The sequence below is a fragment of the Cavia porcellus genome, unplaced genomic scaffold (genome assembly GCF_034190915.1).
Source record: "Cavia porcellus strain 051 isolate PalLab524CR breed Dunkin Hartley unplaced genomic scaffold, mCavPor4.1 scaffold_1, whole genome shotgun sequence".
NCBI lineage: Eukaryota > Metazoa > Chordata > Mammalia > Rodentia > Caviidae > Cavia > Cavia porcellus.
In genome coordinates this window covers 29,417,342-29,434,200 of record NW_026947484.1, presented here as the reverse complement: position 1 = coordinate 29,434,200, position 16,859 = coordinate 29,417,342, and the positions used below count along the sequence as shown (strand labels likewise).

The window sequence follows — 16,859 nt, the reverse complement described above, 5'->3', positions numbered from 1 at the left end:
AAATATAAACATGGAGAGAAAATAGTAATTTCCTGTATTGGGGCAAAAAAAAATAATATTCTCTCCTTGATGTGATCTCCTTGCTTTTATATACTAGAAGTCATATCTATTCTGAAAATGATTTTTCTCATTTTCATACACATTCAACATTTTAAGCTAAAAAATAATAAAACACTGATCTTTTTATGTGTTAAAATATTCAAATGTTGTCAGTCTGTCAATCAAATTGAGTCAGAAAGATTGCTGACTAGCCTCTATAGTCACCGTCAAAGAGGTAATCAGATTGATCCAAATGCAGTTCTCTTTGACTTTTTTAACCACCAACAAGAAAGCAATGCTTACCATGGGACCTGATCATACACAACCATGGTACATACTAGGTACATACTAACCATGTACCTAGACAGGGTTTGGACCTGAATAGTGGAGGCACAGGTGGGAGAGAGTTGTTCTGAAAGTGAAAATTTCTTTTAAGTAATTTTTCTTGAACACTTTTTTAGGTTTCAAAAACCCTACTTGAGTATTTACTATGTATCAGGCATTTATTCTAAACAGTTTAGATTTGTTAGATACTTTAATCCCATGGTACATTCTACGAGATACCACCATCATTTCACAGGTAAGAAAATGCAAAACGAAGAGCTAAAGAACTTGCTCAAGGTCTCCCGGCAAAGCAAATAAGCAACAGATGTAGGGTTGGAATACATTCAGTCTTCCAATAAAGTTTGACCATTTGTCCACTATCTAAAGTGCTCTAATTATTTCAACACTACTGAATCATAAGACTATCATCGGCTTTCAGAAAGCACCTTTTCAATTGCTTGTGGAGTACGTAAGATCTTTAAGGAATTCACAACCTTATGGAGATAACACTAATATTTATGGTTGATATACTCTGTCAACTTAAGGAGTTTAGAAGTATAACTAAGGGACTCAGCAAGAAGCCCAGGTTCTTACTTTGTAAATACCCTCATCCTGGACAAGAGGAGGGCACAGAGATTTTGGGGGTTACATCTGCCCTGGGTAACGGGGTGGCCGGCATATCACATAAGGGAAGAAAAGAGACTTTTTCTGCCCCTACTTTTGCTCTTGCTGCTTTGCTGATTTCCGCTGCTTTCAAGTGTTGCCCCTGTGCCATTCCACCCTGCTTTGGAGCCAACTGATTATGGACTGAAATCTCCACACTGAGCTAAATAAACCTTTCCTTCCTTCATTTTGGGTGTCAGGTATTTTGTCCCAGCAACCAGAGAAAAGTAACCAAGATACACACACACACACACCCTCCTGCCATTTAACCTTTAGAAATCTGTGTTGTGCTTCATCTCTAAGTTTATAAGCTCCTGAAAGACATTTATTTGCACATTTATTATAGAGTGCCGCCACGTATATGGTATAAAATAAATGAAATGTTAACATTTAATCATAGCTTCAATATTGACTTCACTATCTTTTATAAGCCCCCTCCCATCCAATCTATTAGGAAATCCCATTGCCTCTTCCTTCATATATATGGAAATCCAAATTCTTTTCACAACTTACATTTCTGCCCCTTTGATACAAGCCACCTGGACTCCAGCACAAGTCTCCAAGCTGTACTTCCTGCTTCTGCCCACATGCCCCTGGAGCCACACTGAGCCTAAGGATCAGTGAGGCCCCACTGCTCTCACCTCAGAATCTAAAAGGCCTCATTTCAGTAGAGGAAAAGCTCGGCACCTCATCTGTCCTCCCAGAAGTTCTTGTTCTGGATTCCTGTCTTGTGCTTGGCCTGTTTCCTGCCACTGTCCTCTCCCACTGACAGCCTTGGTGCTGAGTAGGAGAACTCTTCATAGCCTTTGTGGCATTTGTTCATTGTACCTAGAGTACTTTCCTGTGGTTATCTGAATGCCTCATTCCCTTACTTCCTCATCCTTTGCTCAAATGTCATTGTTTAAATGGCACCTCACCTGTAAGAAACCATAATAGACCCACCTTCACTGCTTCTGTCCTAACATCTATATTGTTTCCTAGCATCAGCTACATTTCCTCCTAACAGAGTACATTTCCTCCTTTTGTTTTTCCCCCTTCATTACATGACATTGAAGCCAGGTTCTTTACTATATTCTCAGCTCTTTGAAACATTTTTATTTTGAGAAAGGACCTCACTAAGTTGTTCAATTCCCTGGACTGGGTTCTAACTTGCAACCTTCCTGCCTTCCCAGAGGGCTGGGATTACAAGCATGCCCCACCATACTGTTTTTCTTCATTTTAATGTTTGTTGTTTACTGCCTGTTTTCAATGCTGTCTAACTTTAAGGACCTAGATTTTGGTCTTTCTTCACTGACATCTCCCAGACAATAGTTCCTTGTCATAGAAAGTACCCAATTAATGTATTAACAGAAAATAAACCACACTAGATAAAAACTAGTTCAGAGAGTCTTCACAGAGGAGCAACCCAAAGTGACAGGTCTGTGTTAAACTGGGAATGGATTTCATGGAAAGAAGCAAAGCACATTTGCTACAGACTGTCGGGGAGAAAGAGAGTTTGAAAGGGAGACTGGAACGAAACTAAGGAGCTATAAACATTTAGTTAATATTATAGACACCATGCAGTAAGTATGAGCAGTCAATGACTTTGTACAAGGAAACAGGTTGGAATCAGTGTTCTAATACTGTCACTATAAGATATCCCATTAAAAAAATGTGCATTCCTTACCATGGAGCTTTGTACATGTAGGACTCAAGTATTTATCTGAAGAAAAATGACCAAGAAAGAAACTAACATTAATTAGGAGACTGGAACAATGAAGACATGAAATAATCACTTAAATTGGGGAAATGCAAAAAGAAAGGAAGTAATTTTAGAAGAAATCACACCATAAATGGGATACTGAGATGAGAGAAAGAGAATCAAAGGTACTCTCAAGAGTGTATCTGAATGACTATAAAAATAAAAATAAGAGCTGGGGATATTGCTTAGTTTACAGTGCTGGCTCAGCACCCATGAGGTCCAGGTTCTCCCAGAACTGTCACCAAAAAAAAAGATAAAACAAGCAGAAAGAAAGACAGGAACTTTCTGGGGAAGATACTAGGTTTTGTTTTAGAGGAATGGTTTACTGTCCTGGAGAAACTCTATGTGGAATACAAGAAAGGTCTTGACTTGCAGATCAGCCAACATCACACCAGAGCTATGATTCCAGCGTTTGGTTTTTTCCATGTAGAATGCAGACAAAGCAGTTCACTAGGTTGCTCTGAGGAGTAATTGGGAATTTCCATGTGTATGCTTGCCAATTTGTTGGTTGTTACATGTGGAAGTTGAAATAAAGTGGAACACATGTAGGAATGCGTGTAGCTTGAAAATATAAAAACTGGAGTTTGGCAAGAGTTAGAAGTAAGACAAAAAGTTGAGATTCATCCAGCTCTGTGTGATAACTGCAGTGTGAAGACACATTGAGTTTCCACAGGGGAGATCTCACTGCCTGCTGGAGTTTATTCAGCTTTACACTCAAAGGGCTCTGGCCACACACTCTTCAAATGACTAATATTCAGTATGGCAAATCTCACTCCTCTTCATTGGGAAGTTACTTTTTTGTGAAAGTAGGTTCCAGTAAAGCACGCATAAAAAGATGGATGACTACGAGGTAAAGTACCATCTAGTTCCAAAACTGTTAGCTGAACTGTCATTCAACCTAAAGGTGGTGAATAACTAGGCCAGAAAGACCTGATTTGGCTTCTTATATACAGCTATAGGATTATACCTTGCTAGCTTCATGACCTGAGCAACTCACCTAACTTTTCTGAGCTGACATTTTCTCAAACACAAAATAAGAATTACATTATCCATTTCAAATAAGAGTTCCTGGGTCAATTACAGTAATACCTGAGAATTATAGGACAATATATTTGGAACATATTAGTTTCTTTTTTTCAGATTTCAGCCTCATCTATGTTACTACAGATGGAAAATCAAGCTACACAGGCACAGAAATGGTGAAACTGCAACATAAACTCATGGCCAAAAGTTAAAAGCTTCCACTATTCCCAGAAGGATGAACTTGGCCTTACACTGAATGGCCTTGGATAGCAACGAGCATTTCCCTTACATGTAACACAGAACCTTGCCTTTGGAAGACGCTGTGAACACAGAAAAGATTTGTGTTCTGCAAATCTCTTTTGAACAAACCCAATTAAGCTATCATTGGTACAACTGAATCAAATGTGCCACAAGACCCTTCTAAAATAGACCCTACTAAAAATGTGCTGGTTCGGATTTTAGTCTTTCAGTCTTCTCCTCCTTGAGATATTTCAAAAGTACCATGTTAATTTTTTTTCTAAAATTCAGCATTCTTTATTCCTACAAGCCTTGTATAAATTGCTACTAGCTCTGGTCAAGTAGCATTCACAAAATAGGGGAAACAATCCTGCTCTCAGATAAATTTATTGATCATGAATTTTACAGGAGCTCAGAAACAACCTTATTCTCCCCTGCAATTGCCACCAGATGCATATCCAAACCTCTTATAAAAATGTTGTGACATGAATCCCACCATTTAAACTGAACATAATTCAAGATTTGGAAACATGGTTGAATTTTGCCAAGGTATGAAAATCAGACACGCCATTTCCTATTTTCCTCTTGCAAGCCATCAAAGAGTAAGGTAGTCCTTGGAGGAGCATGCTGCTTCCCCCACAAAGCGAGCAAAGATCACCCTATAATCACCAGAAAATGCATTTCTCTCTAGGAGATATAGATGATACTTAAAGTACATGAGATAAGAGGCTTGTGCCAACCTAATTTGATTTCATCTTTAAAACAGCTTTGTTAATGGACTTGAGAGAGGAACCAAAAAGAGCAATCATTAAAAATGTTGTGGCTTTCCTGATTTCAAGGCCAAGTATGCAGATAGCTGTGATTCGTTGTAAGGACCCAACAGGCAATAGTCAAGGCAGTGGTGCTGTTATGAAAGCTTATGTTGGTTGAAATACAAGTACTGAGACTAGCTCATAAGAGAAATCAGTCTCTCCTCCTTAGTAACACAGGAGAACAGGCAAAGAGTGAGGCCCAAGGATCCTTTACAGCAGCAGGGTCAAGGGAAGGGAAGGAAAATTAGGTTTTAAATAAGATGAGGCACCAACCTATTTAGTAACATAAACCTCTAGTACCCAATTTCAAAGAATTCGCAAAGTGATAAGCAACTGAGAAAGGACTCAAGTTTGCCATTGGAAAAATCGCCCCAGAATGTTTTCTTAACTTGCAAGTCACTGGACTAAAATCCTCAAAGGATCCAGCCGTCTCTCTATTTGGGGGATTACATCTAGACATCTTAATGCTGAATGCAGTAAAAAGAATTCTTTTTTAAGCAACCTTGAGGAATGATGCACCGATGTGGTGTGTAAGAATGAGTTTTTTAAAGCGGGCAGAAAACTCTCAGCACTTAACAATAACAATTCCTTCTCTTATACGAACATACTGTGATCTTAAACAGCCATGTGTTTCTCTAACTCTCCACACCCTTCTCAGTACTAGTTTCATCCATGACTCCCAAAACTGTCTGTATATGTAAATGATTTTATTATTCTATTTGAGGTTGTAAGGATGGACTTTTCTGTTGAAAATCATATCTCCAGTGAATACATCAGTTTCTTGCTAGCGAAATTTATATTCAAGTAAAAAGGTAAATCCCACCCAAAAAATAAACTAGGAAAAAACATGTCATACCAAAAAAAAAAAAAAAATCTGTGAAGAACCCTCTTTCTATGTGAAAGTGAGGTACACACCTTCCACTTATCAAAAAAAAAAAAAAAATGGCTCTAGAAATTTCCCAGCTGAGTTATTTATGGACGGATTTACAAGACATTTCCATGTACATATGAATGAATATACATCTACAAAAAGTGATGGGCATATAAATAGATAAAATTATATACAAGGATGCAAAGATAGAAACCAAATTACTAACAATGGCAAACTACGGAATCACAAATAAAAATGATATTGGTGTTCTTTTATTTATGATTACCTGAATTTTCTAAATGTTTTGAAATTAAAATGTATTATTATATTTCTATTTTAAAAAGAGCTTCTAAGAGAAAATCATGAAATGTCATAAAATAGCTAATATAGGAACCACCTATTCACTAACCCAGAGACATGACTTTGGGCCTAGAAACGTTTCAAGAACATTCCCTCAGCACAAGTAGCATGCCCACCATCACCTACTGTGTGAGCTCCAAGGAAAACAAATCCAAGGCCATTTACTGAATGGAGCACAGGAAATTCCCTGCATCCCCAGAAACACATGGAAATAAAAGTTCTAAGTAGGGTAAAGTTAAAGCCATAATTTTATCCGTTTGTTGTTAATAAGATAATTAGGGGAGGTATGTTAAACATTCATCTTTTCATTAAAAGAAATAAATCCTGGTGCATGCTTTTTCCTGTTGTAAACACAATGCTTATAATATTTTTAACAATACAAATTTTATTATAAGCAGATTTTCTACAATGTTATATACATTTCTAATAATAAATATATTTTCTTAAATTTCTTAAAAAATGAAATTATTTTTTAAATATCCTGAATGTTCACTAAAATTCACAACTATCCCTTTAAATGGAATACTAAACTTTAATTCCTATGAAAATGGGACTTCTCTCATGTATATTACATGACAGAGAGTAATACATAACAAAAAATATAATTCAGAATATGTTCCCTTTGGAACTTTTAGCAACATCTCTATAATCAGAATGGCTTACCCTTGCTGGAGGTTGAAAGCCTGTTATTTTGTTTTGCAGAATTAAGGTGAACAACTGGATTTTAAATGACTAATGAAATATTATTCTTTTAGTGAATATGGTAAGTACCATAATAAGTTTTGTTTGTTTGTTTTTGTTTTTGAGGGGTCTTTCACTTTCTTTTCTTTTACTTTTGTTTCTTTTCTTTTCCTGTATAGTCCTAGGGATTGAACCTAGGGCCTTATGCTTTAAACCTCGGGATCTGAAGTCAGACAGCCTGAGGTACCGCATAGGAGCCAGCAAACTCTTTTGTCAACAGCCAAACTGTAAATGTTTGGGTCCTTTGGGGCCATAAGGTCTGTCACCACAAATCAGGCAGGCCCTTGTTACAGGAAATGAGTCACAGACAATACATAAATGAATGGGTGTGGTTGTGTTCCAATAAAATTTTATCTACAGAATGGAAACAGAGGCTTCATTTGGTCAGGGGCCCAGAGTTCGGTGATGTTACTCAAATCCATTGCATCCTAACTTCTTTCACTTGGACTGAGTTTTTCCAGCTCTGTAAGCCTCTGTTATTCAAGCTATAAAATGCTGGTAATAATCATGACTAATGCTTCAGTGCATTGTAAGGATTTTTTTTAATGAATGTTAAGCTCTTAGCCCACTGCTCAACATCACTATGTGGTAAAGATCAATAATTTTAGTAATTTCTATCATCTTCATCATTACACTGACCCTCAAAATAAGCTTAAAGAGTAACTTTTGCCCCCATTTTATTTATTTATTTATTTATTTGTTTGTTTGTTTATTGTCTTTTTCCTTTTTATCGGTACCAGGGATCGAACTCATGACTGCCTGCTTATAAGGCAGGCTCTTATGCCGCTGAGCTAAATCCTCAGCCCCTTTACCCACATTTTAGAAATGAGAAAAAGATAAAGATTTAAGTAACCTTGCCACTATCTCATATCCACTAGATAAATGTGGGGCTACAATCAAATCAGATCCATTTTTAAGAAGTTTAACCATCTCTAGTAATGGTTAAATACTATTGCATGAGATTTGTGCGTCTTAAACCAGATTGGCTATAATCAAAGAATAAACCTTAATTCCCGCATTCTGGTGCATAAACTAAGTCCAAAGTTTCACTAAAGGCACATTTATAAAGTCAGCACACAAAATAAGCTCCTCTTAAGGTGAAGAAAACCAATTAAAACTATAGTTTATGTACTACTCTACATTTGTCATATTATTTTTAAAAGTCGAGCACAGGCACACTGGTATCTCTGCCTCTGTTTCTCTGAAACCACCTGTTAGAGATTTTGAGCCCTGCAGTTCAACAGTTTGTCTACAAAAGGTTCATTGTAGCTCTGTTCCTCTCACCTTGACCTTTACTTTCTGTTCTTAAGTTTCTTGAGTGCACATACATACAGCAGGTGAGTCACTAGTCAAGTATTTTCTAAAATCTAGGTAGTCACTTCTCTCGTAATGAAAATATACAATCCAGTGAAGCCAATTAATATTCGTTCACTCTAAATCACACTGCCTGTGCCTATCCGTTTTCACTCTCTAGCATTTGTGTATCTTGAATTACAAGTGGTCTGTGAAGAGAAAGGCAAATATAGACTCCCCAAACAAGTGAAAGCAGGCAGATCACAAGTAAGTTCCTATTGGGAAAGTTTGTCAACATATTTATAAGTTTAAAATAATTCAAACTAATGAATTCACATTTCACATTTTTTCCCTGCAAAGGACACTAAATGAGTTTTTAAACAATAAGAAGATAAGCTGTGGGCCACTCCCAGGGCAGCATGTCATTTGTTAAATGAATAAATTAATTTAAAGCTAGTCTGGAATAAGCCTAAATAATATTTAATACTATTCATATTACCAATATATGCCATATCAAGTAATTTATAGGTGAATTCATTGACGTGGAACTCAAATTAAGTGCAAGAAACCTACCTCCAGAATAATTTGATAAGACACATACTGTGTCACACAGACAACTCACACAGGTGGGGTATGATGCCTTTGTTCAATGCCTTCCTCTCCAGTTTCACCTCCTCATTTGTGCCACTTGCAACCTGTTACACCGGATTACTTGTGTTTTAGACCAAATCACTGCCTTAAGCATTTCTTCCAAAGATTCGGTGTTTTCTCCATTCACCAAGACTTGTGACCTGACCTATTAAAAATTACCCTTTGTGTTACCCTTCTATGGTTGACACTTATCTCTCTTTTATGCAAAAGCACAATAACTTGTTGATAGCTTAGTCTTTTAGGCTTATGAAGAGCAGATTTCTACCTCACCTTTAAATGAATGAGTCAGTATACAGTTTGCAAAGAGCAGTATGTTATGGTTGATACACTGTCAAAATGAGATTTGAAAGACTCAGCAGGGAGCCAAGGTTCTTACTTTGTAAATATTGTCATCGTGTGCAAAGAGGGCAAATAAGTTTTGAGAGTACCACAGCTGCCCTGGGCGTGAGGGAGTAGTCTACATACAATATAAGGGAGCAAAAGAAGCTTGCTTTCCTCCTTTTTGCTCTGGCTGCAGTCTTAAAAGTGTTGCCCCAGTGCCATGCCACCCTGCCTCGGAGCCAGCTGATTATGGGCTGAAACCACAAACAGTGAGCTAAATAAACCTTTCTGGGTGGGATGGTTTTGTCCCAGCAACAAAAGAAAAGAAACCAAGACAGTACCTGACTCATGAGTGATATTACAATGTATTTGTTAAATGAATAAATTAATTTTAAGCTAGTCTGTAATATCTCAAAAAATATACTTTAATGCTAGTCATATTACCAACATATGCCATATCAAGTAATTCACAGGCAAAGTCATTGGTGTGGTACTCAGATTACGTGAGAGAAACCACTAGAACCATGCCAACTTCTGAAAGGAATGATGTGAATTAGAATTCATCTGATATTGAAAAGCTTAAGCAGTTCTTGCTACAATGTCTGCTTACCATAAGGACTATATTACAGCTCTTCATGAAGTTGAAGTTTTTCCCAGTTATTTACTAATACAAACACAACTTCCATAAATTAGTATAATATGGGGAGCATAATAGAAATCAATTAATCAGACTAAAAATCAATCATTCATAACCAGTGAATGAATTTGCTGCTGCTGGTGCCTTGCCTCCCCTTCAGCACAGGCGACCATGTCCCGCCTCAGGAGCCCTCCTGACAAGCACCTTTCTTATCCTTCTTAATTGGGATAACATGTGAAAACCCTTCAGCCTGGCACAGCACAGCTGACGTGCAATGCTAAGTTCCTTCACTCACTATCCCCTTCTATAGATCTTCTCTATGTAAATCAGAATATTCCCATTCCCATACCCAACCTTCTTAGCTATGACAAGGCTTAATGCTACATCGAGTAGAACACTCACATCTGGGTTATTTTGGAGAAAGAAAGAAACTGGATTCCCTCCAGTTCCATATTCATTTCTCCAAGCCCTGCCCTGGTGTCTGAAATGACTATATTGAAGAAGACTCCTTATTTTCCCCCTTGAATTTGTTCACTTGGAGTTGCTTATTAAAATGCAAATGGTCCTGGTAAGAACAGCATTATCAGTTGACAACACCTGATCTGCAATGAGGGGTTCAGACAATAATGCCCAGTGGGTATGAGGCTCAGATTGGAAGCACTAGCTAGGTGTCCAGGTGAAATGAATGTCACACAAAAAAAGACTGGGATTGGGGACAGAAGACAGTTAAAAAAAGACACAACTTTGCTAATGGACCTCTTTTGCTGTAGGTGACAACTGTGCAAGTCAATCTGAAGCATCTTCTCAACTGGGACTTCTCAGTCTTGACTGTTTTTGTTTTAAGTGCATAATGCAGTCTATATAATGGCACGATATACTCAGGTAACAGTGATTCACTCCTATTTTCTCCTACTCACTGATGGGTGACTGTACTAAACACTGGTAAAATTAACTGTTCTTGGGTACAGCTTTAAGGGTAGCCATTCTTACTCAAATACCAATGTAGTGTCTGCTCTGTACTTGACTCAGTGGCACTGAATTGCAACTTAAACTCTGAAACTCAGTTGATCCCCACCTATTTTCCGCACTGTCAAGTATGTAAAGAAACACCAGTAATACTCTATGAAAGCATTATTACAATTATCTCTCCAGTCCATGTAAATTCCTCGCCTGACTCAAGTACTTTCTTGGCTTAAAACTAAAATTCCAAGTCATAGTTAAAATAAACAGAGGTTTTTTTTCCCCCTTTTATCAGATTCTCTACATTTTTCTTTTACATTTGAAAACAGAAACAAACAAGATTGATGATGACTGTTTTAAATTTGAAAGAATATTAGCACCCCCAATCAAATCTACTAATTCAAAGATTAGTTCACTAAATACAGACACATTATTATAAACTATAAAAAGAGTTAACTAGAAGGTTGAGGAAGGAGGATCACAAGTTTGAGCACAGCATAGAAAACATAACAAAATCTTGTCTCAAAAAAAAAAAAAAAAGAAAGAAAGAAAGAAAGAAAAGAAAAGAAAAGAAGCCTGGGAATACAGCTCAGTGCAACGACTTTAGGTTCAAACCCCAGTCTACCCCATCCCCCAACACAAGGGTAGTTTAAAAAGGGAGGGGACTTGAACCTGAAAGTTTTAGAGCTTAGCAAAATAGCTTTCTAGCTGAAAACAATGAGATTTGTAAAATATTTACAACGCTAGTCATTTTTAAGACTTTTTTCCTATCATTTGCCAAAAATCTAATACCGTTAATTGCAACTTAAGTTTAAATTAGAAATTTAATAAGCATTGAATATAAGAATTTAGAGTAACTGCTGCCCTTAAGTAATAAATTGCAGATCTTTTGAAATAACTAATCACAGGTTTTTATTCCTATCTACTTTAAATTTTTATTATGGAAACAACTGTCTAATCATTCTAATAACTCCCAATAAAATTTAAATGCAACATATAATGTTTCTAATGTAACAATTCACGGTGATTATAAAATCACAGAATGATAGTTGGAAGGAATATGAGCGACAATATACTATTAAATTTCAACTAGTTTTAGTGGTAGAGGTCTTTGATTTGCAGCGTTTTCCAATTTCCATCATGCAAATACTTTTTTCTGACTTCAAGTTACTAACACAATATCACCAATCAGAGACATAGGTGCAAACAATTGCCTTTCACAAAACTGCCCAAGTTGACTTCAACAGATTACCGAATATGAGAAACCTGATAATGTAGCCTCTTCATAGCTAAAGCCTTTCCACAGAACTATTTCTACCTTTATAATCTACCATCTCCTAAAGGCATAATGGCATAACTGTAAAATATCTTTATATACTTACCTACTCAATATTTTATTATGGTTCTCATTCTTATTTTTGGATATGAGTCAATAGAAAACACTTCATGATCTCATAACACAACCAGTGTTCACATGTGTACAGCTGTATGTCCACACACATAAGCAGATAAAACTAAAACAAGCCTTACAAAATAAAACAACTCTTACTACACACAAGACATTAAAATATTCTAATTTTTAAATTCAGATCTTGATCCAATAAATTGAACTTATATCAATCAACTTGTATAGTGACTCAGAATTTGAAAACCTGTGTAGTAATAGATTGTAAACTCACTGAAGGTAGGATTCTATGTCATTTGTCTGAATCTGTTCCCATGTCTAGCAGTAAAGATTGGTTCAAGGAGGTTAAGTAACTTCTCCAAAGATGTATATAAACTCTATAAGTTTATATACAATCCTTCCATGCAGGTGATGATTCATGCCATGGAACTGAGATATTCATGGCTGAAAGATACAGGACCTTCCAAGGCAGCCTCTCCTACGCTTTGTCAGGAAAAGACAAAGCATAATTTGTAAAACACACCCTACTCCATCACTGATGAAAGTTTAGTCCTTCATCCAATAATGCTCTGAAATCCCCTTTTGCCTAGATTATCTGTGTGGTGCTTACTTCTCTATTGTTAATAATATTCATCCTCTACAGTGTTGAAAAGAAACATCATTTTTATAAAACATCTTCAATATTTTACAGAGAAAAGCCATATCAAACTTATTAATATTAAACATATGATATGGAATAAACAAACTCTGTATACAGTATACATTAATAGCAGTTTTCTAATAAATAAAAGTCAGAGACTTCATTGGGAAAATAAAACCTGAGTCTACGACTTTTTCTATTCAGTGTGCTTGTATACCACATGCTTTTTTATAGGTGCTATGAAATGTATACTATAGTTTCAGGACAATTCAGATTAAGCATCTTCACTAAAAATACACAACACCATTAATCATCTCAGTGACAGTGCTCCAATTTAACATGTTGGGGATTTCTTTCCCTTCTTCCTCATTTATTTGCCAATATTTCCTTGTTATGAATATCCCCCTAGTGACTTTCCCTGGCAGTCACAGCTGTGCTGCCTACTGTGTCTACCTTGACTACAAATAACACCAATTCTTTTTAAAAAGCAAACCCTTGAGATTATTTCTGTTAGAAAAGGCTTACAAGGAACCAAACTCCTACATTAGTAGCCACATTCAAGCTCTTTACTCGAAAGCTGATCAAACTCAGCCATTAAGCAGTCATTTCACCCACCTATGAAAATGGTTTAGTTACAATGACCAACACTTGTCTGCTGATCACCAATTATCTGAACAGTCAACAATCAACTGCTGCGTTAATACCAGTCCTTAGAGGACCCTCTTCCTATACAACAAAAGGCTCATTCCAAGTGTCCGTGAATCACAACAAATTACAGAAACACTGACCACCACTAGCACACTCTATGACTTGCAAATAATTTTTTTTTAAAAACCCAAAACCATTTTGTATTATAATTACACCAGTTCTGATGAAAAGACATATTCTAGGCAATGAAATATCAACACATACAACCCAGAGATGAATACACAGGCAAGATGCAATGATATAACGATAAACTAAGCCATGCCAGGCAGAAAACTGGACCAACTTCATGCAGGGTTCATCCTGTGGCCATTTCAGAAGGGCCTTTCACAGCCATCAGCACTTCTCAAATCATTTTAAAAGCAGAAACCACGGAAGAAATTGTTCTACTTCCCTCACCCCGCACCATGGAGGAATAATCAAAATAGGGCTCACTCGCCAGCTTGTATTCAAAAAGAATTTTTAAGGGGAAAAATAGGCACTTTCTTTTTCAAAATCAACAGTCTACTGAAAAACTAAGAGTATAAAGACAAAAATACACCAAAGTATATTTTCAAAGTATAACCACAAAGAATGCAGTGGAATTATGTCTACATTACTTTATATTTTCTATAAGGGAATTTAAATGTTAATTGTTGCTTCAAACAATATTCCATAACTTTTCTGGAAGATTCCAATTGGCCTAATGTTTAGAAAGAAAAAAAAAAAAAACTTTCCTCACAGCACAAGCAATAGAAGTCAAGCTCCAAAATATTAAAATGCCATTTCCTTCCCAGAACTGTGTTTACTTCAGTGATAGTAACAACACCTCGTTACCAAAAGTGCAGATTCTGTTAAGTAAGGGACAAAGCAAATGGCAGCAAAGACAGAGGACTCAACTTCAATTTAACTGTCCTGTAAGGTACATAGTAATTAGTTGCAAAGCTCTGAAATCTTAGCTAGCATGTTAAGTCTGCTACATGACAGTATAATTTGACTTCTTAAAGGATTATGCAAATTACAACTCATCATTCCATTACAGGATTGAAAAAAAGTGACAGCTAATTTATACATAACACACCTTTCAAATCCCTAAGATGCGAAGCACCTGTGCAATGTATTTTGCCGAGGTTTTCTTGCATATAAGTACTTGTTTATTGCAATATAAAGAAGCTTACCTAAGAGCCATAATACAGTCATTTTAAAAACTCTTTTAGACCACAATTTCAAAAGAATAAACATTTCTTTTGGTCTTGATTTTAGAAACAATTTTTTTTTTCTTTTTGGTGGTTTTCATTTGATTTGGTTTGGTTTTATTCCCCCACTAAATTAGATAAAAATAAGGTTTCAATACAAGGATATTTTTGAATAGCTGGCAACCACAAGCACTGATGCACGAGCCAGAAGGAAGACTCACAAAGATTTCAACATACTTCTGGTAGGTAGATTCACAGTAGATTCCGTCATATCTGTAGATTTTCCTACATTCTGATTGGTTGGGCAGAGGATGCTGGGCAGTTATTCTGTAGAGGCATCAAAAACAGATAGACATGACTAGAGATTCTCTACAGTCAACTGGAATGCAGGATAAAACGTATGTTGAAATTTAATATATTTTGCTTTTTACACTTTTGAGTTCTACATACATTTGCAATGTGTACATACATTTTAGAACATTAACTTCCACTTTTAGAAAACTAGTTTTTCAGTTCTTCGTTAGAACAGTTTTTAAATCTCAGTCATAAAAGTGGAAGAAAAGAAAGACATAGGTCCAAAGCTTAACTCACTCTACAATCCCCATGATTATATTCTAAAGGAAATGTTAAAAACAATGTCATTAGTGTTTTTGTTATAGAATTGTCATTAATTCAATCATGCATTACAAGGGTAGGCAACTGCAAATTAACTAAAAAACCTTAGTCAAGTTAATATATTTTTCAGCTTTACTCAAATTATATAGAGTTTGTATGCTACTAACTTCTAAGGGAATGTGATACAGCTTTCAGAACTAAACCCAATTAAGGATGAAAACATAGGCAAGACCATGGGGAACACAGGTTAGATGTTAACAGGCACCTGAGATGAGCTGATTACAGTGGCTCCAGGTTTCTTGGCAGTTAAGACAAAAGGGGGAGGAAAGCTTACACAATTTTCATCTGTGATACCTAAGTATATAAATTCATTGGAGACTCCATGCATTATATGGACACAAAAATGCTGAAGCATTTTCTATTTCCTTCTATTGAAAATCTCTTCATCCAGAGAAAAAAATATTATAAGGACCTATCATGTTGTATTTTAGAGAAAAATCATGTAATTTAATTAATATACTGTATCTGTAAGAGTTCCAAGCATTTTGTTGAAAGTCACTCTATTAGAAAAGGTAATATAATATCTAATCTTCATACATATATATAAATATCCTCTTAATTATTAATAAAAACAAGATAGATGCATGTTATTCTATAGAAAATCAGTGTATCTTTTCAAACTTGTTTCTAATTTCATCAAATGTGCTTGCTTAATATTTCATAAAGCCCAGTATATCTAAATGCTAACTAATACTTTTAAAAATTTTAAGTTCTACATTCAAAATCTTAGCTTTCCTAAGATTTTATTTAAACACATTCTCTGAGTCTGGCCCCAAATCTCACTGAATTTAGTTGGCCAACAACATTTATCTGATTTAAAATGATTTTAAGCCGTAAGTTTACTGTATTCAAATTCTAACCTAAACACACTCATTATCTATCACTGGAATTTCAAATGTTTATTTTAACTCATGTGATTTTTCATTGTAAAACTCATATAGGAAAGCAAGACATAGAAAGATTGAACTAAAGAACAAATTTAAATTATGCAATACAATAATAGGTTCTATCCAACAAATTCATTTTATCTATTAAGCTCATTAAAACTAATTCTGAGTATTTTTGAGTACATGCTACCCCAAAGGACAACAAATGATATAAATTACAATTTTCAAAATAATTAATTTGGCCTAAAATCACGTTGAAATATGGTGTATTTCTGTTCAGTGTCATTTTCTTACATTTTGCTTTCAATTAGAGTATTAAAAATATTTGCATATGATCAATTTTAGGTAATAATCAATGGTGTGAAAACACCCCTTTTTAAAAATTTTATAATTATAATTTAATTTTCATTTATATCATGTATATCATAAATAAAACTGGCAGATGTAAAAAATAACATAAAAGTGTCTACAGAAATTCAACCCCCAAACTATCGTTTACTGAATACTTAGCATTTCACCCTTTTTGGTACAATATGTTACCAAACAAAAGCTACTGAGTTCATTTTCTTTGCCTGATTCTGTTTTTAAAGGTTAAATACTGCCAGTAAAAAGTTCAAAAATCCCTTTCAATTGTGAAACTATTATGAACTGCAGTTTCTGCCTATCAAACAATCCACATCCTTTTCCCTTCATGTCACT

At 35.6% G+C, this 16,859-nt stretch overlaps 1 protein-coding gene across 18 annotated transcripts in view; it reads right to left on the bottom strand.

The window, feature by feature from the left end:
* The window catches only part of Npas3 (neuronal PAS domain protein 3), an 815,093-nt gene that overhangs the window by 695,232 nt on the left and 103,002 nt on the right, over positions 1–16,859 (bottom strand). For 13 of the 18 annotated variants that reach the window (XM_063246583.1, XM_063246612.1, XM_063246603.1 and 10 more), the window contains exon 2: positions 14,836–14,925. The exons of the other annotated variants lie outside the window; for them this stretch is intronic. In XM_063246583.1, the coding sequence (XP_063102653.1) occupies positions 14,836–14,925 (90 nt within the window). The remainder of the gene's footprint in view (positions 1–14,835; positions 14,926–16,859) is intronic. 18 annotated transcript variants of the gene reach the window in all.